This window comes from Rana temporaria, chromosome 2 (assembly GCF_905171775.1).
Source record: "Rana temporaria chromosome 2, aRanTem1.1, whole genome shotgun sequence".
Classification (NCBI taxonomy): Eukaryota; Metazoa; Chordata; class Amphibia; order Anura; family Ranidae; genus Rana; species Rana temporaria.
In genome coordinates, this window is record NC_053490.1 from 486,717,857 (window position 1) to 486,735,954 (window position 18,098).

An 18,098-nucleotide genomic window follows, 5' to 3' on the forward strand; every position below is an offset into this window, starting at 1 on the left:
GGGTGATCGGTGTGCAGGGCTCGGTGTACGGATGGGTGATCGGTGTGCACAGCTCAGTACGGATGGCTAATCGGTGTGCAGGGCTCGGTGATCGGTGTGCACGGCTCGGTGTACGGATGGGTGATCGGTGTACGGATGGGTGATCGGTGTGTAGGGCTCGATGTACGGATGAGTGATCGGTGTGCACAGATCAGTACGGATGGCTAATCGGTGTGCAGGGCTCGGTGATCGGTGTGCAGGGCTCGGTGATCGGTGTGCAGGGCTCGGTGGTCGGTGCAGACACAGAGTGAAGGGGGAGGAGTGCGAAGCACAGCGGCCGCCCCTCTCCATGTGAGCGGTGGGAGTGGTGATCTGTGTGCGGCCGCTGGGGAGACTCGGGCGGTGTCGGTGTTGGGAGGAGGCGGCGGCGGCGGTGGAGGAGAGGAAGCACAGCGGGCGGTTGCCGGGCTCTTCCAGGCTCATGTCCCCGTCCGGCCGGCCTGAGCCCCGCGTAGTGTGCAGTGTGAGCCCCGGCGGGAGGGGAGGAGGAGCTGGGCCATGACCGTGGAGCAGAATGTCCTGCAGCAGAACTCCCAGAAGGTAGGTGTGATCCGAGCGACACCCCCTCACTATGGCATGCCGGACAGTGCGACCACCGAGCACCCCAATACTACCAGCCTGAGCAATGCTTATTCCTGCAGACAGCGCCCCCTGCACCCAACACTGGCAGCCAGGCCCCTACCCTGCATACCCGTGTCCCCCTATGATGCCCTGGCCCCTCCCTGTCATTCTGGCCCCAGACACTAGGCCTGCTATGGATGTGATGACACTTCCTCCTCCCATCTGTGTACATCCATCCTGGGGATCCATAGTCCTCCCCCATCCTCCTCTAGGCCTTCCCTGCATGCAGTGTACACAGTGTGCTCCTTTCTGGAAATGTGGCCCTTGTAGCCGGGGATGGGGCCCCCCAGGAGGTGTTAGTGCAGGCGGGGGGCACCAAGCATTCCTGGCAGAGGCTGTGTGTACTACAGACCATGGCATGGGAGGGAGGAGGAGATCCTATACCCCCCCAGCCTGTGTCTGCCCCCGGTACACAGAGATGGCATGACCAGCAAAGGCCTGGAACCCGACCAGAGACCAGCCTAGACCACCTCCCCTACCCCACCACTGACATACCCACTGTCAGGACATTTCTACACACATAGAGATACATACAATGGTCCTGAGAGCCCATTCATACATCTTTGCATGACTTAGGCCTCATTCACACATCCTACACCGTCTACAGTGTAGCAGATAGACTGCGGATACCTGCGGCTGGGATCTCGGGTGTCCCCATCAGTGGTGACCACTGGAAGGTACGTCTGGGGACATGTACATTGGGGGGACCAGCTGAGTCTCAGCATGGTGACCCCCTACAATGATACATGGAACACCTGAGTACACATGGGGTACAGAGTCATACACTCCGTGGTAATGAGGCCTAAGCCTACGTCTGCTCATTCAGAGGGACAAATGTCCACTGGATGTGGGGGCTATGTGCAGATAAAAGCTTCCAGCCCCGACATCTTGCTGCCTGTCATTCAGCTGTACACCTGGGATCCCAGTCTCCGTTATCCGTGATCCACTTGCCACTCTCCGTTATCCGTGATCCACTTGCCACTCTCCGTTATCCGTGATCCGCTTGCCACTCTCCGTTATCCGTGATCCGCTTGCCACTCTCCGTTATCCGTGATCCGCTTGCCACTCTCCGTTATCCGTGATCCGCTTGCCACTCTCCGTTATCCGTGATCCGCTTGCCACTCTCCGTTATCCGTGATCCGCTTGCCACTCTCCGTTATCCGTGATCCGCTTGCCACTCTCCGTTATCCGTGATCCGCTTGCCACTCTCCGTTATCCGTGATCCGCTTGCCACTCTCCGTTATCCGTGATCCGCTTGCCACTCTCCGTTATCCGTGATCCGCTTGCCACTCTCCGTTATCCGTGATCCGCTTGCCACTCTCCGTTATCCGTGATCCGCTTGCCACTCTCCGTTATCCGTGATCCGCTTGCCACTCTCCGTTATCCGTGATCCGCTTGCCACTCTCCGTTATCCGTGATCCGCTTGCCACTCTCCGTTATCCGTGATCCGCTTGCCACTCTCCGTTATCCGTGATCCGCTCGCCACTCTCCGTTATCCGTGATCCGCTCGCCACTCTCCGTTATCCGTGATCCGCTCGCCACTCTTCGTTATCCGCGATCCGCTCGCCACTCTCCGCAATCCGCTCGCCACTCTCCGTTATCCGCGATCCGCTCGCCACTCTCCGTTATCCGCTCGCCACTCTCCGCAATCCGCTCGCCACTCTCCGTTATCCGCGATCCGCTCGCCACTCTCCGTTATCCGCTCGCCACTCTCCGTTATCCGCGATCCGCTCGCCACTCTCCGTTATCCGCTCGCCACTCTCCGTTATCCGCTCGCCACTCTCCGTTATCCGCGATCCGCTCGCCACTCTCCGTTATTTGTTTGCCACTCTCCGTTATCCGCGATCCGCTCGCCACTCTCCGTTATCCGCTCGCCACTCTCCGTTATCCGCTCGCCACTCTCCGTTATCCGCGATCCGCTCGCCACTCTCCGTTATCCGCTCGCCACTCTCCGTTATCCGCGATCCGCTCGCCACTCTCCGTTATCCGCTCGCCACTCTCCGTTATCCGCGATCCACTCGCCACGATGCCCAATGTGCTTACCACAATGTGAGTCCAAGGAAAGCTGACGCGTTTTGAGGGGTGTCACCTCTTCTTCAGAGCTCAGATTTTTTTTTGGAAGAAAGACATGGTTTTGCATGGCCAGCATATGTGACAGCAGGCAGCTTTTATCAAGCCACCTGCCTATGACAAGGTAGTCTGTCATACTAAATATATATATATATATATATATATATATATATATATATATATATATATATATATATATATATATATATATATATATATATATATATAATTTGATCTGAGTCTGATATTTACCAGATTCAACCTCTAATAGTATATACAGTATATCTCTTCTTCTGTCTGTCCTTCTCAGAGTGGATTAGAGATTTTGCTCCCTAGCCATATAGTTGGTTATTTATATTAACCACTGCATAGAGATATTTAAGAATAAATTGCCTCATTTTAAACTTTACATATTAACTAAATTATACACCACACTTTTTTGTTAAAGTAGTTATCCGATTAATCATTAGTTGCAGCGCTACTTACCACTAACCGCTATGCGCGATATACTTACCGCTCTCCGCAATATACTTACCGCTGTCCGCAATATACATACCGCTGTCTGTTGATGAGCACTGGTAGGTGGCACTTATGATCAGTGCCCTGTTTAGTGTAAACAATGTACTCACATTCTTGTTGGTTACCAGTTATCCTTTCCTCACACGGACACAGCATGGGAGGAAAGAATTGGGAAGAATTTCCGATAACCGGCAAGTCTGTTTACATGGGATCAGCTGATCACATGGTAAAGGGCCGCTGTGAATGGCATCAACATTTGCAGCAGATTGTTTGGCTCTAGTTTATTGATTCTTCCTGACATTCACTAATTGTCTGTCCATATCGGAGGTGTACTGAGTCTGCAGGATCCAAGCATTGCACCCGTTATCGGGGTGCTATGCTTTACAGGATGCAATGTAAAAAAAAAACTAATTTTTTTTTTTTTTTTTTACTTGCAAAAAGGTGTGCATGTATGAAATTATTATTATTATTATTATTTTTTAAAAAAAGGTGAACTTGGCTTTTAACCACTTCCGGCTGGCAGGGCATACATGGACGTCCTCCGGTTTCAGTGGTTATACTTGGATGATAGATCCTTTTAGCCGGCGACTCTGTACAAGGCAAAAGTGATCTGAGTGGCTAATTGGCCACGCAATCACTTCTGCGGGTGCAGAAGGGGGTCTCCAGTCCCATCAGGGAGGCTGGGAGCGATGCCGGTGATCTGCCGTGCTGGTTCCAGGTGTCCTGGAAGTTCCAGCGCATGCGCGAACTGATGCGGGAAAGTTCCTTCAAGCACTGCGCAGGTGCAAACTTGCTGACGGAAATCCCCAAACGGCGGCCGGCATCCAGGGTGACGTGGATTTTGAGGTAAGTGGCCAGTCGGACTCACTTTAAAGAATGAGCCTGGATGCCGGGCGAGGTTCGGGAATTTCCGTCGGGAAGTTTGCGCCTGCGCAGTCAGTGAAGGAACTTTCCCCACAGTGGAACATTGAGGACAAGTCACCAGCTTTGATTGGTGCCCCATACAGAGAAAGCGAGAGGAACTGACGTCCCCGTCCCCCCGCTCTCTGTAACCCCGGAATCCGGGAGCGATGAGTAGTTTGTCACATATGGTTCTGCCCCTTTTTGTGTTTTGAAAAACGGCTGCGCGAATACCGTGTTGCATAAAAAATTGCTACATCCACCTTTTTATTCTATAGGGTCTCTGCTAAAAATAAATAATGTTTGGGGGTAAGTCATTTTCTAGCAAAAAAGTTGATTTTTACATGTAGGAGCGACGTGTCAGAAATGGCCCGGATGGCAAGTGATTAACAGGAAACTGAGCTATCCTGGGTGATGGGAAAATAATCGAGATACAATTCAGATTGAGAGAGGGTGGACTTCAGGAAATAGAATGAGGAATACCAGTAAACACTGTTGCGGCTTTGCAGATTGAAGCCGTTGCCTGTCGGCTATATTGGCGGCGGTTCTGGTTAGCAATATTGGATTATAGCTTTCTGTTATGATGAATTGTACACGGGGACCGGGAGATGATCGCTTTGATGCAGATTAGGCTTTTGTAAGACGATGTCAGCTACACACACATCTGTAAAGCCTTTTAGGGGCCCATTTACACCATATGCATTGATGATCATTTCCTATTGCCTAGACAAGGTGGCATGCTCACACGACATCCTAGTTTGTTATACTTCAAGAGGAAGTATACCAGGGGTGCCCAACCTTCTGAAGAGCAAGGGCTACTTAAGCGATTTGGTAACCGGTCGCGGGCCACAATGAGCGGAGCGGGTGGATGGCAGCCCATTCCGCTCTATAGAGCCCACTCTACTTTCAGCACAACAAACTCGCAGGTAATAACAGTCTATGGTTCAGTGCAGGTAACCCACAGGTGCACTTCTCTGCACTTGTGGATCAGTTTGAAAGCAGCTCAGTAACCACTGCAGAACAGATATGCCCATATACACACTGTGATTTTAGTAATAAACTTGCCTTTAAAAACAGTATTCTATTATATTTTATTGCATCCCAAAGCAGGAGGTCGCGGGCAACATCAGAGGGCTCCGCGGGCCACATGCGGCCACTAGTTGGACACCCCTGAAGTAAACCCTCTTTAAAAAAAAAAAAAAAAACCTGCAAGGCAAAGGCATAACAAGCTAGTATGCATAGCATACTAGCTCATTATGAAGTACTTACCTGTAGGGGTGCAACGGATCCTCACCGATCCTTGATCCGAACGTGCCACCCCGTTCGGCACACCACGCGATCCGTGGAGCCTCGGCCGTAGGGAAGTCCCCAGCTTCGGCCTAGCTCCGGAGCGGCGGCCATCTTGCTCCACCCCCGTGTGCTTGCCAGAGCCCAATGCATAGTGTGACACTCCTCCCTGCACAGCGCGCTCACTGCAGACATGTGGAGAGTGGAGACAGCATCTGTGAGCTCCTGCAGGTAGGAGCTCCATTGCACCCCTAGTAAGCATTGTAATGTTCAATCTGAAAATAGCAAGACAGAGGGAGATAAGGGGCCAGAGGTATTTGTGGAGAGGCCCCCTAACAGCTGCATCTGTAATGGGAGGACATGGGGGCAAGTGGACATCTTTCATTACACCCAAGAGAGTTTTAGATTCAGTTATTTTCATCACACAACGGAGCTTATACCCTTAAATACAGTATTTGTAAATCCGACGGACTGTTTAAATGTTAAATTTAATGTGAAAATCTGAGGTGTTCTGTCACATTAGCAATAAACAGTCCGTCGGATTTCCAAACACTGTATTTAAGCACATAAGCTCCGTTTTGTGTTGAGAATAACTGTGAAATCTAAAACTCTGGTGGGTGTAACAAGATTTGTCTTTTTTTTTTTTTTGCTGATCCGATCCGTGACTCCTGATCCGAGGATCGATCCGATCCGTGAGTTTTTTTGATCCGTTGCACCCCTACTTACCTGAGATCGAAGCTCCCACAGCGGTGCTCAGTCACCTCCTCCGTTGGCACCATCTCTCCATGAGTGACTGGCCGGAGCCGCGATGACGCCACTCCCGCGGGTGCCGCCACTAATGGCATGATTGCCGTTGGCAACGGCACACTCAATGCGCCTGCGCGCCGTTGTCTACGGTGCCTTTCTTTTGCAAATATCTCCTAAACCGTGTAGGTTTAGGAGACATTTGTTGCACCTACAGGTAAGCCTTAATCTAGGCTTACCTGTAGGTTAAAGTGGTCTGTAAGAGCCCTTTCACACTGGAAACGCCTATAGCGGAGCGTTAAAATAGCGGTAAAACACCACGATTTTACTGCGTTTTTACCGCCTTTTTACAGAGTTTTCAATTCATTTCAATGGAGGGGGCGTTTTTGGAGCATTTTATGAGCGTTTTAATGGCGCTATTTTTACCATGAAAACGCAGCAAAAACGCACCAGTGTGAAAGGGCTCTAAGGGTTTACAACCACTTTCAGTATTTGGCATCTTCTGCCATTGGGCAGCCACTGATAATGCATTGTGCCTTAGGCCTCGTACAGACGATCGGACATGTCCGCTGGGAGATTTTGGTCTGATGGCTGTACACACCATCAAACCGAAATCCACGCGGACAGACAGCGCGGTGACGTTGAGACGCCGCCACGTCCGCAAACCAGGAAGTAAAATGCTTCCACGCATGCGTCGAATCAATTCGGCGCATGCGGGAGATTTCGGTCCGCTGGTTAGGTGTACTAACCAGCGGACATGTCGGACGGACAGGCTTCCAGCGGACAAGTTTCTTAGCATGCTAAGAAACTTTTGTCCGCTGGAAACCTGTCCGCTAGGCCGGAAAATTATCCGGTCGGCCCTACACACGACCGAACATGTCCGCGGAAACTGGTCCGACGGACCAGTTTCAGCGGACATGTTCGGTCGTGTGTACACGGCCTCACACATTTATGTTATGCTTTGCTTGTTTCAGGAATCTATTCATTTCAATTAGGGTTGTCCCGATACCACTTTTTTAGGACCGAGTACAAGTAACGATACTTTTTTTCAAGTACTCGCCGATCCCGAATACCGATACTTTTTTTTAAATGTGTCCCCCCACAGATGCAGCCATGTCCCCCCACAGATGCAGCCATGTCCCCCCACAGATGCAGCCAAGTCCCCCCACATATGCAGCCATGTCTCCCCATACCTAGATGCCGCCGCCTAGTTAATCAGCGTGTGGGGAACATTACAGCTTTCATTTGAATAGCTGTCTGTTCCCCGCCGCGTATAGACACTCCCCCTTGCTCGGGATTGGACGGGTGATCTGCACTTTGATAGACAGATCACCTGTCCAATCCCGAGCAAGGGGGAGTGTCTATACGCGGCGCGACTGGGAACAGACAGCTATTCAAATGAAAGCTGTAATGTTCCCTGCACGCTGATTAAATAGGCGGCGGGGGTGTTGCGGTATGCGGCGGCATTGCGACAGCGGCGGGCGGGGGGGGGGGGGGGTGGGGGGGGGTAGTATCGGATCTGGCATCGGGGGCATTTGCGGGAGTAGAAGTACTCCCTCCCGCAAATGCTCAGTATCGGTCCCGAAACGGATACTGGTATCGGTATCGGGACAACCCTAATTTCAATGAAAGGGGGAATGAAAAGATGGGAAGAGAAGAACTTGGTCATGTGACATGTTAAAGTTCTCTTGAATGGCGCACGATGTGCTATTTTTTTTTTTTTATGGCCCGCTGCACCACCTCTGCTGCTGTCTGTGCTATGTAATAGCATTTATTGCAGGTAAGGGACACAGTTCAGGGGTAAAAAATGTGGGCAAAACCCAAAAATGGCCCTGTTTACCACCGCTGGAAACAAGCCCTGGAGTCACTTGTCTAGAAGAAAAATGTAGATCAGGACCATTGGCTTTATTATGACTTCAATGATCTGCCCGCCAGTTTTGGGACAGTGGACCCCGTGTTCAGCCAGGAGATTGGAATTTTTTCGAAGGCGGTCGGCAATGGCAGCCCCAAGCTTTCTTAGGGAAGGTTTCTTTTAAAACATTCCTAATTGTGCTGGCTCGTTAACCATTTTACTGTACAGTCATCACTGGTAATACTTTGATCGGTCATTTGAATATCGAAGTGGAAGACCAGCCCTGGGAACTGCTGCAGACAGAAAAGAGGCCCTGTCTTTTTCAGGCTTCTAAACCATTTACTAAATTTCCCAGCGAGTAACGCTTGTCCGGGACGGGTGCATCCTTCTAGCAGTTTTGAAAATTTGTGAGCAATTATTTTTAGCATTGACCATTGCGCGTTTATGGGGAGAAATCGCCATGTAGCGTTCTATGTTCATTATTTGGACTGTATGTGAGCGCAGCTGTTTATCATTCTGAAGCTTGGAAACCTTTCCAGAATGATGACAGTAAACCCATGTGGTGTGGAGATGCTTTTACTGGCAATTGGACATTTTCCTCTGCCGCTGCATCTGTTTTTGTTCTGGATTTTCATATGTGCATATTTTGTGTTTTAGGTTGCCATATTGCAGAGGCCTTGGTTCATAAATTGTGCTGCGGATTACTGATTGAGATGTTACAGTGCCTTCAATAAGTATTCATACCCCTTAGAATTTTCCACAATTTCTTTTGTCATGTTACAACCAAAAACGTAAATGTATTATATGTGAAGGACCAACACAAAGTGGCACATAATTGTGACGTGGAAGGGAAATTATGAATGGTTTTCACAAATGTTTTTACAAATATGTGAAAAGTGTGGCGTGCAATTGTATTCAGCCCCCCGAGTCAATACTTTGTAGAACCTCCTTTCACTGCAATTACAGCTGCAAGTCTTTTTGGGGATGTCTCTACCAGCTTTGCACATTCAAGCTCTGTCAGATTGGATGGAGAGCGTCTGTGAACAGCAATATTCAAGTCTTGCCACAGATTCTCAATTAGATTTATGTCTGGACTTTGACTGGGCCATTCTAACACATGAATATGCTTTGATCTAAACCATTCCGTTGTAGCTCTGGCTGTATGTTTAGTGTTGTTGTCCTGCTGGAAGGTGAATCTCCGCCCCAGTCTCAAGTCTTTTGCAGACTCTAACAGGTTTTCTTCTAAGATTGCCCTGTATTTGGCTCCATCCATTGTTCCATCAACTCTGACTAGCTTTCCTGTCCCTGCTGAAGAAAAGCATCCCCACAACATGATGCTGCCACCACCATGTTTCACGGTGGGGATGGTGTGTTCAGGGTGGTGTGCAGTGTTCGTTTTCCGCCACACGTAGCGTTTTGCTTTTAAGCAAAAAGTTTAAATTTTGGTCTCATCTGACCAGAGCACCTTCTTCCACATTTGCCGAGTCCCTCACATGGCTTCTCGCAAACTGCAAACAGGACTTATGGCTTTCTTTCAACAATGGCTTTCTTCTTGCCACTCTTCCATAAAGGCCAGATTTGTGGAGTGCGCGACTAATAGTAGTCCTGAAGACAGATTCTCCCACATGAGCTGTGGATCTCTGCAGATCCTCCAGAGTTACCATCGGATAATGGATTAAACAGAGCTCTGTGAGATGTTCAAAGCTTGGGATATTTTTTATAACCTAACCGTGCTTTAAACTTCTCCACAACTTTACCCCTGACCTCTCTGGTGTGTTCCTTGGTCTTCATAATGCTGTTTGTTCACTAAGGTTCTCTAAAAAAAACTATATTTGTGAAAAAAAAAGAACATACATTTTGATTGGGTACAACATTGTGCAATTGGCAGTTAAAGCGGTGCAGTGCCGTATCGCAAAAAATGGTCTGGTCATTAAGGGGGCAAATTCTTCCAGACCTTAAAGGGGTTGTAAACCCTCAAGGTTTTTCACCTTAAAGTGGATGTCACAATGTAGAGAATAAGATTTCCCATCATCTGTGCCCAGTCTTGCTACACAGAGTTAATCCAGCTCTGAGCAATCCTCTTTTATTCAGTGAAAATTAAGACTTCCAGATAAAAACCTGTCTAAATAAAAAGTTCTTTCTGTCCCCTTGCTTCGAGTGACAGGGTTTTTGCATATCTCGTGCACTAGCTTGGACACATGCACATTCCTGGATGTTTATCATAATATGGGGGGTGATCCACAGTTCATTGTGAGAGGTAATGTATGTCACTCGAAGCAAGGGGGCGGAAAGGACTTTTTTTTTAGACAGGTTTTTATCTGGAAGTCTGTTAATTTTCACTGAACAATAAAAGAGGATTGTTCAGAGCTGGATTAACTGTGTGGCAAGACTGGGCACAGATGATAGGAAATCTTATTCTCTACATTGTGACATCACAATGTAGAATACCCCTCTGTGTGCGATTTATACAAATAAATGCTGCAAATACCTAATTTCACTGCCGAGATTGCAATCACATGACTGGCCAGCTTTCTTCTTTTATCCTCTGAGGGATGCAGTGGGCAGGGCTGAGATTCCTTTGCGGATGTTAGTCTGGAGGGGAGGAGGAGAGAGCTGGCTGGTCATGTGATCGTAATCTCGGCTCTTAAATTGGGTGTTTACAGCATTTTATATTTATAAATTATTCACAGAGGTCGACACTGCAATAGGAGGCAGTGCTGATGGTGTATACAGGTTAGTGTTATGAGAGCAGCGGGGGGGGGGGGGGGGCACAGGAGAGGAGAGGATAGCAGGCTGCTGATGACAAAGCACGTAAACTGACCACGGTGTCTGGTCTCGGCAGCCATGATTAGAGGTCGACCGATATGGGGTTTTCTCTGGCCGATGCCGATATTTGGAAATCGGGGCGGCCGATGGCCGATATGTGTTGCCGATTTTTGCGGCTGATATTTTAGGCCGATTTTTTTTTTTTTTATTTATTTTTCTCATCAAAAAACCTAGGGTGGGGAGGAGATAATTGTTTAGGGTGAAGAGGTGGGGTGCAGCCTGTCAGTGCCACCTCATCAGTGCCCACCAGTGCAGCCCATCAGTGCCACCACATTAGTGCCAACCAGTGCGTCACCACATTAGTGCCAACCAGTGCGTCACCACTGTCAGGGGACGTTTTTTTTCCAGAGTGGAGGATGTCGGCAGCGGCGGCCGCTGATTGGCTGTTAGCGGCCCACTCTGCATTCTGGGGATTGTAGGCAGAGGCGGGGCAGCACGTCAGCCCCAGAATGCAGCACGGGCCGGTAACTGCCGGCCCTCGCTGCATTTTGGGGTTTGTAGGCAGAGGCAGGGCGCGCAGCAGTCAGGGGACATTTTTTTTGCAGAGTGGAGGATGTCGGCGGCGGCCGCCGATTGGCGGTTACAGGCCCGCTGCCGACTTCCTAAAACTAAAAAAAAAAAAATCAGCAGATGGCAGATTGGGTGTAAACAGAGGGGCGGGCCGCCGCGCTGGGTGTACCAAGATGGCCGCGGCTCCGGAGCTAGGCCGAAGCCGCGGCCTTTTCCTGATGCTGTGACCGCGGCGGCAATCCGCGACTCCGCGGATTGCCGCCGCGGTCACAGCATCAGGAAAGGCCGCAGCCTCGTCCTAGCTCCGGAGCCGAGACACCGCTAACGGCCATGTTAAATATCGGCCTAATTTGGATAAAAATCGTCCGATTTCTCCAAAACGGCCAAATATCGGCCGATATATCGGCCTGCTGATATATCGGTCGACCTCTAGCCATGATACACCGTGGTCAGTTTACAGAGGGGTGGGGAGAAACTAGCAGGATCGGCCATGTTTTTTCGGTTTTACAGCGGTCCAAATGACGCAGGACAAGCACTGTGTCATATAACATGCTTTAAAGGAGCAGAATCCATTGTGTATTTCTCTAAAAAAAAGTTTTTAGAGAAATACAGAGGCTGCCATTGACCTCCTTTTTGAAAATGCCAGTTATCCATGTTCAAAATACGCGTGATTGACCTGGAGCAAGCATGCGGCTAGTGAAGCCACGGGAAAGTCAGAACTTTTGTTCAACATACTAATTGCAGGTCAGTGATCAGAAAGAATTGAGCCTTTGGGTTAACAGAAGTCTGCCACTAACATTTTTGGGCAATAGCATCCTACTTTTTTTCTGCAAATTTTTTTGTCGGGAACGGATACATGCACATTGATAAATCACAGTAAAGTCTACACGTGTTCTCAAACATAACCTTCTGTTAGGTAGACAGGCTTGGTACTGCTGCGTGTCACAGAATGACTTCCCGACACGTTTACACTTTACCACTTGTATTAGACTGACTTCAGCCAAAGGCTGGACGCATACACCGCGGCAGTAGGTGCTGCCTGATGAAGCTGTCTCATATGTACTTCTAATCCCTGAAAGGTTAACCAACAACATATTAATGTTCTGGCAGCAGGCATAGCAGACTGTGAAACCCTATAATGTAAATTGTCGGGGGGAACAGGTGCTGGTCATGGGACCCTGAGACGGCACATATGATTTGGCTGGACTTCTTCAGCCAGGGAATATTCTGGAGGCGAAACTGAATCTATCAATTGGGCAATAAAATGTGCGGGAATAGACACGTGGGGACAGAGCAAGAAGGGGGGCTGGACATTGGAAAATATTCAGACAGGCCTATTCATTAGGAGGAAGCTTATAAAGTGCAGCAACCCACCAATCAGAACTGGTCGTTTACTAAGTTGACTTCCCTAAGCTGAGACCTGATTGGCTGCTTTGATCGTTTTGTAATACATTTTTCTTAGTAGAGTACAGGCAGTCCCCGAGTTACGAACGGGTTAGGGACTGTAGGTTTGTTAAGTCGGAAAAGCATGCGCAGAACGTCGAAAAGGTTCTGTCGAATGTGCCCGCCGTCGAAAAAGGTTCTGTCGAATGTGCCCGCCGTCGAAAAAGGTTCTGTCGAATGTGCCCGCCGTCGAAAAAGGTTCTGTCGAATGTGCCCGCCGTCGAAAAAGGTTCTGTCGAATGTGCCCGCCGTCGAAAAAGGTTCTGTCGAATGTGCCCGCCGTCGAAAAAGGTTCTGTCGAATGTGCCCGCCGTCGAAAAAGGTTCTGTCGAATGTGCCCGCCGTCGAAAAAGGTTCTGTCGAATGTGCCCGCCGTCGAAAAAGGTTCTGTCGAATGTGCCCGCCGTCGAAAAAGGTTCTGTCGAATGTGCCCGCCGTCGAAAAAGGTTCTGTCGAATGTGCCCGCCGTCGAAAAAGGTTCTGTCGAATGTGCCCGCCGTCGAAAAAGGTTCTGTCGAATGTGCCCGCCGTCGAAAAAGGTTCTGTCGAATGTGCCCGCCGTCGAAAAGGTTCTGTCGAATGTGCCCGCCGTCAAAAAGGTTCGGTCGAATGTGCCCGCCGTCGAAGTGGCCACGCAGCCTCCCGTTCCTTAGTAGGAGTCGTTCACAAGTTGGATGTTCGGAACTCGGGGACTCCCTGTACCAAATACTCTAAGTAGATTAACGTTTTTTTTGGGGGGCCATCTGACAAAAGGGGATATGTACCCTGTGTGAGGGGAGCTGTATAGATTTATGCTGACTTGTTCTGAAAATTCTGGTTGTCGTTATCCAGGTCAGTGGCCCAAGCAAGATAGAAGAGGAGGATCGGCATGGCAGCTGTGCAACTAGCATTTTTTACAAATCACTATGTAAACACTTGCATATATAAACTGTTCAACCTTCTTAATGTGGCTATAAAGGTAGAAGGTTTTTTACCTTAAAGTGATTGTAAAGTCTTAATTGCATTCTTTGCATTAAGGTGAAATACCTTTTCTACTGCAGCTCCCCCCAGACCCCCCCCCCTCTTTTCTTACCTGAGCCCGATCTGATCCAGTGATGCGCATGAGCCCAGCAGCTCCAGTCGCTGTCTCTCTCCTCATTGGAAAGATTGATAGCAGCAGGAGCCATTGGCTCCCTCTGCTGTTAATCAAATCCAGTGATACGGGGGTGGGGCCAAGTCCTGGTGCCTGTGTCAATGGACGCAGCAGAGGGAGTCAAGAGCGAGCCCTCATGGAAAGTGGCTTTCCTTGGAAGCACCTGATGAAGGGAAGGGGTCAGGAGCTGGGGGGGGTGGGGTAGAAGAGTAGCAAGGCTTGTACAGAGCAGGCAAGTACCTTTTGTCCAGCTTTTCCTCTAGCCCTCCTTATACTTACCTGAGCCCAATCTGATCCAGTGCTGTGCCTGAGATCAGCATATCTCTCCCCTAACTGGACATGGAGGCAGTAGCTGGAGCCATTGGCTGCTGTCAATCACAGCCTGAGAGCAGGGAGCATAGCCGAGTCTCGCTGTGTCTCTGGACACACAGCATGGCTCAGGATGAAGCCTGTATAAGTGAACCTTGTAGCAAGCGGCAGCAGGGAGGACCCCATAAGGAGTATTGGGACTGTTCTGTGCAAAACCATTTTTAGTGAAAAAAAATGGGGTTTACATTTACCTTAAAGTGGATGTAAAAAATCGCTTGATTCTCCCATCAACACAGTCAGGGTTGATGGAGTTAACTAACCCCCCCCCCAACCGCAATGCATTGGCAGGGGGTGCGGGGAGCCGTCCCGGCCAGGAGAACACAATGATTATTGCTAGTGGCTATAGCCTACTGTCAATGATTGCATGAAAAATCAGACCTGCTTGTATTCAAGTTGATCCATCAATCAACTTGGGTACAATCATCTTGCCCATAAATGGTTTGAATCTCAGCTGGTTCCTGCTGAACCATCCGAGATTGGAACTTTGTATGGCCGGCTTGAAATATGCCGATAGTGTTATGTTGTGGGGATTCTTTTCCTCAGCAGGGACATTGGCCAGGATTGAGGGTACGATGGATGAAACAAAAACCAGATCAGTTCTAGAAAACCAGTTACAGCCTGCAAAAGACCTGAGAAATGGAGTGGAAGTTCACCTTCAAGCAGGACAATGATCTCAAAGGCAAATTCAGAACTACACAAGTCGTTTAAAAGCAAAAACCTGAATGCCTTAAAGACGAAGTAAAGCCTCCATCCAAAAAAAAAATACCGTATTTATCGGGGTCTTGCGCGCTCCGGCGTATAGCGCGCACCCCTAAAGTGGACCTGCATTTCTGTAAAAAAAAAGATTTTAGTACTTACAGTTTTGGTGTCTTGCGCGGCGTCGGGTCCGGCGTCCGTCTGCGGCTTCGGTGTTGTCCTTCCCGCGCTGAGTTTGAACCACTGCGCCGGCATATACCGAGCGCAGTACACTCGGGTATAGTCGGGCAGGCTCGGCTCCTCTCGCAGTCACGTCCAGGGCGTGGGTATCGGTGTATATCGCGCACCCACGATTTTGTCCTGATATTCAGGGCAAAAAAGTGAGCGGTATACGCCGATAAATACGGTAAACAAATAGACCCTGCAAGACAAAGGCATAATGAGCTAGTATGCACAGCGGCCCTCGTTCGCCTCCTCTGTCGCCGCCATCTCTCCCAGAGGGACTTCTGGGGTTTCGCGGCTCCGGCGCTGTAACTGGCTGTAGATTAGCGATGACGTCACTCCCGTGCATGCGTGCGGGAGCCGCCAGTGATGGCACAATCTCCTTCAATAACGCCACGCTCAGTGCGTCTGCGCAGTTGTCTACAGCACGCATGCGCCATAGGCATAGGTGCTGTCTTTTCTGCAAATATCTCCTTAACCGTGCAGGTTTAGGAGATATTTCTTGTACCTACAGGTAAGACTTAATCTAGGCTTACCTGTAGGTAAAAGTGGTCTGTAAGGGTTTACAACCTCTTTAAGCTTATTAAAAAAAATTCTTAACAGATTCCTTCATACGTGCTACACAGTGCGGATGGGTAAATCTCCACCGTGTCTAATGTATTTTGACGACCAAACAGTGGCTTCATCTGATATGACGGAGTTGCTGTTTCGCCAGCAGTTTTCCACCTGGCTACCCAGTTGAAGGATGTCTGGGAAGGGAGCAACCGGGCCACCCACTAGGAAAATGTAATCCGGTACATTGGAAACTGGCCACAATTCATACAGTGTATGCCCAGCTTTAGAATCGCCCAGACTATGTGGCAAGCCTGCAATATTTACCAAAGGTCCTCATCCGCCCTGGGAGAGCATGAGCTGTTCTTCCAAGATAAATATGAAAAATTGCCAGACCCAGACATGCCAAGCTAGTAGACATACTCCAAACTAATTGCAACACGAGGTGCTTCTACCGAGTATAGGTAATCTGGTCAGGGGCTAACATTTCTTCTGAAAGTGCTACCTGGCCTGGCTAACCTTCTGAAAGTGCTATCTGGCCTGGCTAACCTTCTGAGAGTGCCATCTGGCCTGGCTAACCTTCTGAGAGTGCCATCTGGCCTGGCTAACCTTCTGAAAGTGCTATCTGGCCTGGCTAACCTTCTGAAAGTGCTATCTGGCCTGGCTAACCTTCTGAAAGTGCTATCTGGCCTGGCTGACCTTCTGAAAGTGCCATCTGGCCTGGCTGACCTTCTGAAAGTGCCATCTGGCCTGGCTAACCTTCTGAGAGTGCCATCTGGCCTGGCTAACCTTCTGAAAGTGCTATCTGGCCTGGCTAACCTTCTGAAAGTGCTATCTGGCCTGGCTAACCTTCTGAAAGTGCTATCTGGCCTGGCTAACCTTCTGAAAGTGCTATCTGGCCTGGCTAACCTTCTGAAAGTGCTATCTGGCCTGGCCGACCTTCTGAAAGTGCCATCTGGCCTGGCCGACCTTCTGAAAGTGCCATCTGGCCTGGCTGACCTTCTGAAAGTGCTATCTGGCCTGGCTAACCTTCTGAAAGTGCTATCTGGCCTGGCCGACCTTCTGAAAGTGCTATCTGGCCTGGCTAACCTTCTGAAAGTGCTATCTGGCCTGGCTGACCTTCTGAAAGTGCCATCTGGCCTGGCTGACCTTCTGAAAGTGCCATCTGGCCTGGCTGACCTTCTGAAAGTGCTACCTGGCCTGGCTGACCTTCTGAAAGTGCCATCTGGCCTGGCTAACCTTCTGAAAGTGCTAGTTACCTGGCTGGTATGCTAATCCTTTTACCTCAAACCCACGATGTCTTGGTATAAATATGCACATGAGATATCCTTATCTGCATACAAAGTCAGTTGCCAAAATTATGCAATCAAGGGAATTGCTTTGACAGCCAGCAAACAAGTAATTTTACATGTTTGACACATAAGGATACTTTTTTTTTTAGATTCTTCTGTTGTTTTTAAACCTTATACTACCTGTAAGAAGAAGTCTGTGCTTTGCCATCTGGTGTGCTGTGATGCTGTAAGACTTTCCAGACTAAATTTAGCACACATGAAACTTAATTTTTTTCAGCGGTCTTATAAATTCATATAGTACATGTGTAGTCTGAACGTACATGCAAATTATGTGCTGACCCGTCAGCTGTTTCCTGTTGACTTCCGATTTTTTTTTTTTTTTTTTTTTTTATAGTATTTGTAGATGGCTAATCTTGTATAAATCTGAAAAGCGAGTATCATTTTTAATGACTGACTCTACAAAGAAAGTGAAGTTGTAGCTTTGAGTTTTGTGGGATCCGCTGGATCCTTTTGGTATTGGCACTAGGTGGATGTGGTAGAGATGGTGGCGAACAAGGAATTGGTGTAGAGCTTAGGTAGAGTGTGTGCCTGATGTGATCGCAAAGGCAGAAGGTTTTTTTATCTTGATGCATTCTATGCATTAAGATCATAGGCGTGCGCCAGGTATGCCTGGGCACACCCTAATCCTGGGGTTGGCAACCTGTCAATGGGCAGGTAATGGGTAAACCACAATCTTTCCTTGCCGACCCTTAGAACATGGACAGGAGAGGTGGTGGGGTGGACTTTAGTGGAACTGATCTGTATTTTCCTTCTGCAGCAGCTGAAAGTGGGCTTCTCCTCCTCTCCCGTCTGTCAACATTCAGCTGCCACAGGAGGAAAATATAGGGGATCGGTACTAATATATGGCAACTAGGGCCAAAACAACTAATCAATTATGAAATTAATCTATTAATCGGCCAGTAACATAATGGGGTTAAAAAAACTAAAATTAGCCCTTTACAGTACAAAAAGCAAATCGCTACTG

General features: G+C 48.9%; 1 protein-coding gene across 1 annotated transcript in view; it reads left to right on the forward strand.

Moving 5' to 3' along the window:
- Window positions 1-395: 395 nt before the first annotated feature.
- The window catches only part of USP25 (ubiquitin specific peptidase 25), a 200,803-nt gene continuing 183,100 nt past the window's right edge, over window positions 396-18,098 (forward strand). The window contains exon 1 of the mRNA XM_040338805.1: window positions 396-579. Within this exon, the coding sequence (XP_040194739.1) occupies window positions 538-579 (42 nt within the window). The 5' untranslated portion in view covers window positions 396-537. The remainder of the gene's footprint in view (window positions 580-18,098) is intronic.